At 37.8% G+C, this 9532-nt stretch overlaps 1 protein-coding gene across 2 annotated transcripts; it reads right to left on the reverse strand.

Annotated features, from left to right (window-relative positions):
- Positions 1-930: 930 nt before the first annotated feature.
- LOC107916981 (actin-related protein 3) lies at positions 931-9262 on the reverse strand. Of its 2 annotated transcripts, XM_016846366.2 has the most exons (9): positions 9044-9257; positions 8500-8959; positions 7864-8010; positions 3612-3704; positions 3338-3457; positions 2564-2674; positions 1887-2012; positions 1711-1809; positions 931-1485 (listed from the first exon to the last, which is right to left on the reverse strand). In XM_016846366.2, exons 1-9 carry the CDS (start codon positions 9088-9090, stop codon positions 1405-1407), a joined length of 1284 nt encoding a protein of 427 aa, XP_016701855.1. In that variant the 5' UTR covers positions 9091-9257; the 3' UTR covers positions 931-1404. The 2 variants fall into 2 exon arrangements, with proteins under 2 accessions (XP_016701855.1, XP_016701856.1); XM_016846367.2 differs by lacking the exon at positions 2564-2674 and having other exon boundaries at positions 9044-9262.
- Positions 9263-9532: the final 270 nt, after the last annotated feature.

A 9532-nucleotide genomic window follows, 5' to 3' on the forward strand; every position in this document is an offset into this window, starting at 1 on the left:
ATAGACCTTAAAATAATCATAAAATAATTATTTCTATCTCGGATTTTGTGGTCACAAAACCACTATTCCGACTAGGCCCAAAATCAGGATATTACAATTAAAGTCTCGTATAGTTGGGTGAACTAGTATGCTTCTTCTAATAATATGGCAACAAAGGAGGCTTCACAAATTCCAACATCACTTATGACCTTAGGCAAAAATTTGGTTTGCTTAATTCAGATGGCATTGCCAAAGAGGGAATAGGTTTTGTTGCAGTTGGAGGAGTGATGCGGGATCAGGAAGGAAGATGGATCCTAGCCTATAATAGGTATTTGGGATGTTGTTTTGTTATGGAGGCCGAACTGTAGAGCATATTGGATAGATTAACGCTTATTTTAGAGTGGAGCTATGATTTCGTAATAATCCAAACTGATAGCATAGAGGCAGTCCAAGCAATTCAAGACCATGCTCGTAAGGACTTAGAATCAACTTTGATAAGGAGAATTCACCAACTCTTGTCTAGAATTGGACATTGGGTCATTTGACATATTCTAATGGAAGATAATAGAGAAGCCAATGGAATTGCTAAACTAATTCAAGAGAGGAGAGAAGGTCTTCAAATGTTTGAAGTTTTCCCTTTTGGGAGTTTATTTTATTTTATTTTAATCTTTTTAGGAATTTTCTTTTCACAAAAAAAAACAACTCTAAAAATTTAAGAATTAATTTAAAATAATAATTTAATTATAAAAAACATTTTATTATATTTAATAATTAAAATAATATTAATTTAATTAAAATAAATAAATCTATAAAATCATATAAAACACCTACGCTCTTCGGAACTGATGCGATTGAAATGGATTGAATTTTATCATCCGTAACAATAATAATAATAACCAGATACTCCGATAATGGAGCACAGACCAGATAAGATCACCGTATTGGTCGATGTGACAAGAGTTACATATATATATATAGTGTGCACACAGCTACTAAAATCACATTGTAACCCATGATTGTAAATCTGCCAACTTCTTATAAAAAGTAACACAAAAAGAGGAAATATGAATTAAAAACACTGTTGCAAAAACAAATATTTCTAACTCATCAATAGTAGTCAATAAACCTAGCTTTCTAACAGAAACTTCACAGGTGGAATAATCGCATAAAATCACCATCAAGTTTCGTGCTGGCTGCTGCTCCAACAAAACACAACCAACCACCCTACTCCCGTGATGAGAAGAAAACTTCCGTAAAATCCTTATCTAAACTCCTAGGTAAAGAATGAGTGTCAAAACTTCTTTGACCACTGTAATTGAGACTGGCTCGTGGCTTTTCCGCCGAGCAAAGCGGGAATAATGGAAGTTGAAGTAGCAAACCACCAGAAGACTTTTTTAATACTAAGCTGAAAAATGGATATTTGCCTCAATACATCCCCTTAAAAACAGGATTCACGCGGCAAATGCTTGCTCCATGTTCCTCATATTCTGCTTTTGTATGACACGCCTTTACACAGAGAAGTTGAGGAGACTTTCAGCCCATATCAAAGTTTAGTTCTTAAGATTAAAAATGATGCATATGGAGACAGTAATAGCAAGCACATCAGACAACTCACATATCAAGAACAAGAAGAACATTGGATGATGATACATGCCAAATTCAATGCCATTCACTGGCCTGTATAGAAAGAAACAAGAAGAGAATATTTCTTTTAGAAATGGAGATTCGTACCTCGAAAAATTCCGGAGTTGATGCTAGTACAGAACCTCCGAACCAAACTGCAAATCTTTGGATAGGATGACTCACTACATGAACTTCCACAGGTTTTGCCTGGAAAGGAGATTAGCACTGAGCTTTCCTTGAATGTTAACGGGATGAAAAAACAAGTTAAGCTCAAAAATACTTACTTTTATATCCCCACCATGATGAGCAGTAGCTGCTTGAACTCGGGCATCCACAATCTTTTTCAAATCCCGCTGCAATCTTCTGTGGAAGTCTTTGAACATGGTTGATCCACCAGACAACACAATATTCTGAAACAGTTGAAATATTGAGTAAAACCTTCCATTAAAATATGAGGAAAACATGTAAAATTTCATTTTTCTCTTCTCATTCCATTCAGCAGTTTATGAACTTAAAAGCAACCTTCATTTGTTTTGATCATTATCAAGAATGTTAGAGAACAAGCGGCACAACCAAGTACAAAAACCTTGCATATTGGACTAACAGTCTAGCAGTAAAATAAAACGAATCAAACAGCTATATGTCTTTCGATTCACAGATTACTACCAGACCAGGTTTGAGAAAATAAATTCTAATCAACTCATAAGTAGAAGGGTCATTGATATAGGAGATTAACCTAAAATATATAACATCTCTAAGATATCATCCTTGAAAATTAAATTAACTGACAGATGAGCTAAGAACCCATCAATAAGCAAAGTGAATGACTACCAGTTCAATCCTTAACAAGTGCACCTCATCCTTCAAATATAATACTTGTTGTTTCATTTGATTGTCTTGGCTAAGAACCAAAATTTGCAATCTGTCTTTTCTTTTTCTTTTGAGCCTATGCATACTTCACCTTATATAAAGCTCTTCTTGTGTCAATTGGTGCTGACTGAATGCACTTATCTATTAGTGCTGGTAAAGGGGTTATATAATCACTGGTATATATCTCGGGGCTAAACAAAACCTGTCAAACCAACCATTAAAAAGAAAAAAACATCAGCAGCAAGCAATCTTCGAGTAGCAATTTTCATTTCTTGAAAAATAAAGCAAATCATCAAATACCTAGTTGCATCATCGAAGTTGGAAAATGCCAAAGCATGCCATTAGGAAATCTAAATACAGGAAATCAAGAAAAACTTGCACACCCAGTCACCCAGCTATGTTTGAACCGATGCAAGCTGACTTTAATCATCAAAGAAAATATATATGGTTGGAAAGATCATGTTAAGGCATACTCTATATTCTCTCTGATTAAAGACAGATTTTTTAGGATAAGCAAATCAGAAAAAGAGCTGGAGTGTGCTCCTTGACAAATTAAAAATAGGCATGAATGTTAGCTGCAAGGAAACCAAGACTCTAGGATGAACATAGTTAAATTATTGACGATAAGGAAAAGATCAAGCATCCCAGTACTTAGACATTAAGGGAAATATCTTCATAAGATAGCCAAGAGATTTATCCATTTGAGAGAGTTAGTTAATCAGAGTCCTTGAAGTACTCCAAAAGGAACATGCTAATATAACACAGACATTCCCACAAAAAAATTCTCATTAAATATGAAGAAATTCCAAAAGTTCCAGTAACCTTGAACTTAGAAATGACTTTGCAAGGAAAAAGTGTAACAAACCTCAGGACCTAAAAATCGTTCATAACCAATATCACAGGCGTATGGTGCCCCCGTCTTCAGTCTAATACCCCTCCATTGTTTGATGAACTTGGCAGGTTCTTTGTCATGCTTGTTGAACTCCTAAGAAAATTACAAAAAATAGGTAGTATCAGATTACCGTTTGAATACCAGAAGTTGGGAACTTCATTATAGTATCTAAAGCTGGGTAAGAATCCTGAGGTTAATGGCTGTCCCAAAATATTTCCAAAATCACAATCCAATGAAAGAAAATAACCTTGACAATGTCAGAACATGTATAGCAGTACATCTCCTTCACTTTCCGAGCTGCTTCAAATGAATCCTCAGGTGGCATTTTCTCTCCTCTTTCCTGAAAAGGGCAAGATTTCATGATAACTAAATAGTAGTTATTTTACAATCTCCATATCCTCAAATCTAAGATGGGCTCACATACATGCTGTTACGGGAGAAACTGCTAGGGATAGGGTAGTAGGTGGTTTTAAAATTCAGTTGTAACCGCTAAACAGTAGGGAGGGAAACATTTCTTCAAAACGGTGAGTTTTAGTGTTGAGAGAAACGGTGCACTTCCATTAGTAATACGGTGCCTTTTATATTAAATCTAAAACGGTAAGTTTTGACAGCTGTTAGTGTGCTGTGATAACTAAATGGCCGTTCGTTAGTTCATTTTCAGCTACTTAAGGAAAACAGTGTAAGCAAGGAAATATTCATTGTATTTTGGATCAAATTAAATCGTTTCTTCCTCTCAATTTCTGTTCTGTTTCTCTTCTCATCTCTCTTCTTTTCTTCACTGGAAATTTTCGCAACAAAAGTATCAGAGCTTCAATCGGCTCTCATAGCAAGCAATAGGGTCACTACTAGGCTTCAGACGGATGTCAACCAACTTCAACAGGATCCGGGATCACAAGGAACAGTAGCAGTCCATTCGCATCTCCCATTGTTATGGTCAGAAAAAAAGATGGCAATTGATGACTCTATGTAGAGTACAGAAAATTGAACCAGATGACTGTCAAAGACAAGTATCCAATTCCAGTAATCGAATGAGTTACTCGATGAGCTTGGTCAGGCTGTTTTCTTCTCTAATCTCGACTTGCATTCTGGCTACCACCAGATTAGAATGAAGGATGAGGGTGTGTGGAAAACTGCATTTAGGACCCACGAGGGTCACTACGAGTTCCTAGTCATGCCTTTTGGCTTGACTAATGCACCCTCCACATTTCAATCCTTGATGAACAGTGTCTTTAAGCCCTTTCTCAGAAGGTCAGTACTAGTATTTTTTTACTACTTGGCTCGAACATCTGGCACACCTCAAGGCAGTTTTGCAGTAACTAAGGGTCCATCAATTGTATGCAAAAAAAATCCAAATGCAGTTTTGGAGTACAGGAGATAAAGTACCTTGGACATTTGATCTCTCAAGGATTAGTAGCCTTGGATCCCTCAAAGGTCGAGTGTATGATGCAGTGACCTAAGCCTGGTTCTCTTAAGGAGTTGAGAGGGTTCCTAGGGTTATCGAACTACTATAGGAGGCTCATCAAGGGATATGGTCTTATAGCCAGACCCCTCACTGACATGTTGAAGAAAAACAAGCAATGGAACTGGTCTGCGGAAGCCGAGACAACTTTTAATCAGCTCAAACAAGCCTTTTGCAGTGCTCCAGTGTTGGCCCTACCGAATTTTCAAAAAGAGTTTTGTGTGGATACGGATGCTAGTGGTTTAGGGGTAGGGGCAGTTTTACACCAGCAGGGGAAGCCTTTGCCATACTTCAGCAACACCTTAGGCATTAGATACCAAGCTATGTCCATATATGACAAAGGGATGTTAGCAACCCTCTTGGCTGTTAAAAAAATGGAATCCATACCTTGTAGGGAGAAGGTTTCATATATGGACTGATCACCAAAGCTTATGGCTCCTCACTGACAAGTAGGCAATTACTCTGTATCAACAGAAGTGGGTTACCAAGATGTTTGGCTACGATTTTGTGGTGTCTTATAAATAAGGGTCCCAAAATGCAGTGGCTGATGCCTTATCGAGGAGGCCTCAGGAGCAGGAGGGTCAACTTTTTCAATACACAGGGAGTATGGTTCTGACTGAGTTGTGGTAGAAGGCTTTGGATTCCTAGTTATTGGATCCATGGTTGCACACTATTTGCGAGGAGATTCAACAGCAACCTGACTGGCATCCTAAGTATTCATGGGATGGTAAGGTATTGCGTAGAAAAGGGAAGATTATTATCAGTGATATTTAGTAAATTAGGAAGGAACTCTTCCGATATTTCCATGAGAGAACCCTTGGAGGCCACTCAGGTGTGCATGCTACTCGCTATAGGATGTCTGGACTAAAGTATTGGAAGGGGATGTCTAAGAACCTTAAGCAGTGGATCAGAGAAAGCCTAGTTTGCCAACATTGTAAAGCTGACAATTCTGCTTATCCTGGTTTATTGCAGCCACTGCCAATTCCAAATCAAGCTTGGGCAGTGGTCAGCCTTGATTTTATTGGGGGCCTTCCTATGTCCAAGGGTAATGATACCATCCTTGTGGTAGATAAACTAACCAAGTATGGTCATTTCCTTGCTTTAACTCATCCCTTTACTGCCATCATCGTTGCTCAAGTCTATTTAGACAACATTTGCAAACTGCATAGAGTTCCTGAGGTATTGGTGTCTGACCAAGATCGAGTTTTTATCAGCCAATTCTGGCACAAACTTTTTAAACGCCTTGGCACAAAGTTGCAGATGTCTACTGCTTACCACTCTCAGACCGATGGTCAAACCAAGGTGCTTAACCATTGTCTTGAGGGGTACTTGCGTTGTATGATCGATGAGAGGCCCAGTGATTGATAGCTATGGCTGCCTTTGGCCAAGTGGTGGTACAACACTACCCTCCACTCAGTCATACAAACCACGGCATATAAGGCACCGTACAGGCAGGAGCCACCCACCCAACCACTTGCCGTACCTGGCTAGTCTTTCAAGTATGGACAAGGTAGATCGAAGCCTTCAGCAGAGGGAAGCTGCCAGAAAACTTCTTCAATTCCACCTCACCAAGCCCCAAGCTCGAATGAAACAGTTGGTAGACATAAAAAAGAAGTGATGGTGTATTCAAAGAAGGTGATCTAGTTTACCTAAAGCAGCAACCATATCAATAGTCTACTGTGCAACATGCATCCAACCAAAAACTTGCCCCAAAGTACTATGGGCCATTTGCTGTGGAAGCTAAGGATGGTGAAGTTGCTTACAAGTTGAAACGGCCACCAGGATCCCGCATCCACCACACATTCCATGTCTCCCAGTTGAAACGACACATAGGCAAGGCTCCTCACCAGGCTCAATTGCCCTTAGTGGGGACTGATGGGGCTATGCTCAAGAAACCCATTCGAGTACTTGATAGGCGCATGGTTAAACATGGCAACTATGTTGTCACTGAAGTCCTTGTAGAATAGGCTAATACGTTTCCAGAAGACACATCTTGGGAGCGACTGGAGAACCTGCAACACCAGTTTCCTCACTTTGACCCTTGAGGTCAAGGATCTTTTGGCAGAGGGGGGTAATTTTTACGGGAGAAACTGCTAGGGATAGGATAGCTGGTGGTTTTAAAATTCAGTTGTAACCGTTGAATAGTAGGGAGGGAAATATTGCTTCAAAACGGTGAGTTTTGGTGTTGAGTGAAACAGTGCACTTCCATTAGTAACATAGTGTGTTTTATATTAAACCTGAAACGGTGAGTTTTGACAGTTGTTAGTGTACAGCTGTGATAACTAAATGGCCGTTAGTTCATTTTCAGCAACTTAAGGAAAACAATGTAAGCAATGCAGTATTCATTGAATTTTGGATCAAATCAAATCGTTTCTTCCTCCCAATTTTCTCTTATGTTTCTCTTCTCGTCTCTCTTCTTTTCTTCACTGGAAATTTTCACAACACATGCATAATAAATGACCACTAGAAGAGTTAATATTTAAGTCCAGTGTCTATGAGACTCTACAAGAAAAGCTATCTTCGTCAACAATCACATACACGAATGATAAAGAACCGCTAGAAGAGTCAATATTTAAGTTCAGTGTCCATGAACCTTTACAAGGAAAGCTATCTTGGTCAATAAATACCATGAACACAACAATGATGCAAATTTGAAAAAGAAAGAAGAGAAGACACTTCAATTGCCTCTAGAGAACATATCTTGAAGAATTAAAACTGGCATTTCTTCCAATGGTAACAAAAGGATCGGAAAAAGAGTTAAAAACAATAAATTGCACTTGTAGAATGACATCAAGTTTCCTAAAAGAAGAGACCACACAGCCCAAAAGGCAAGCATGATACTATAAAAACTGGAACTGAGTGCATAAAAGCACAGCATATAAAGGAAAATGCATAAGTAAATGAATCCAACCACAGAAAAAGCTGAGTAATGCCAAGGAGTGTAGATAAGTTTCTCATCAAGACACAATCATAACCTTTAAGTACTTTGAAATTGAATGAATAGCATATCAAAGCACTACAGAGTTATGAAAAAAAATACCCGCATGAGCTCCTGTATGAAGAGAGTAACATCTTGTCCAGCTATTGGTATTGACTTAATGCAGCTCCCAATAACATAACCGTCTGCAACAGGTACAACACGCGTAGCCCCTTCTCCGACATCCACTACCACCCCTGTCATCTCACACTATAGAAAACTGTAGGTCAAACTAAATGTGATCAACACCACACTGCTCATGCTTTCATCATAACAACCTCCAATTGTGTAATGTATTTTAAAGGTAAAGACTGGATAAATTATATAAATCAGTAAGCAGTAGCTATAAAACTCTACTGATTATAAAATTACTCCAACTGTGTATACTCAACACATTCCCGGATTAAATGACACCATATATTACTGTTTAGTAGAAAATCCAACACATTAGATTAAAGATAGCTAGTAGACTTTTCTCATGGACAATGTAACATAATAATTACTATTACAATCATTTCTGAATTACGAAAGGGCTTTGATACAATTGTTATTCGATTTTAAAAGATTTAGTTTATTATTATAAATAATACAAACAATCATGGAGAACCAAGGACCCAAAGTAGATCATGTAAAATAACAATAAACAACTAAGGCATAAAATTCCATGACAATATAATGTATCAAAAACGAGTAACCGACCTTAGATGTAGTGTACCCAGCTGCTAAAGCAAGCACAGAATTCACAGCAATATAAAGACCCGGAATATTAAACGTCTCAAACATAATTTCGCCCATATATTCTCGATTCTCAGGATTAGTAAGTGGACTCTCAGTCAACAAAAAGTAATGATCCTCAGGATCACACCGTAGATAGTTGAATAGACAATGCTGCCAATACCGTTCCATGGCATCCCAATCTTCCACTTGACCATGGTTAATAGGATAGCTAAGGGTATAAGTGTTACTCGCTCGCGACCTCAACAGTGCTTCATCTCCAATGAAGAAATCAAGATCCGCCATTACCCCAGCTGAATACTGAGCTGCCATATTTAACTTTGTAGAAGCTCTGGATTGATTTAGATACGAGTCGTTAAGAGCTACTACTGTTGGTTGATTAAAACACGGCTCTACATTACCCGCAAATCCCATCTTAGAAAAACTGCAAAAAGAAAAAAGAAAAAAAGAAAAATGTTGGGGAATTTCATCAAACAGATAATGCTAAGATTTTACAGATAAACCGTACCCGGTACCGTTGTCGATGACGACGGTGGGGCGAGAAGTAGGGTCCATCGGGAAGATAGACCGTAGTCGATAGCAAACTTAATAATCTAATAAAATACACATCAAAACTCCATTATCATCAAGTTTATCATCAAAATCATTTCTTCGATTATTTCAATTGATTGATGTTTTTTCTTAGCAAACAAAATATAAATATGGAAAAGAAAGACAAAGGCAGGAATGTCGTGGATCTTGATGGCAGTGATACGTACATTTTTCCCATCGTATCGTACGACTTAGTCTGCCTTATGATGTTGATGTGCATGTTTTAGTGGTCCTCGATGGACCATGTCATCTTTTTTCGGGTTTATAATATTACTTCCTCTTATTTTTTATAGATTAAATTTTGAAAATGAATATATATCGTAAAAACTTTTAACCATGTAACTTTTAAATATATTTTTAATAATTTTTATTTAATTAAAATATTTAACATAATTAGGATCAAAGT

This window comes from Gossypium hirsutum, chromosome A01 (genome assembly GCF_007990345.1).
Source record: "Gossypium hirsutum isolate 1008001.06 chromosome A01, Gossypium_hirsutum_v2.1, whole genome shotgun sequence".
NCBI classification, from domain to species: Eukaryota; Viridiplantae; Streptophyta; class Magnoliopsida; order Malvales; family Malvaceae; genus Gossypium; species Gossypium hirsutum.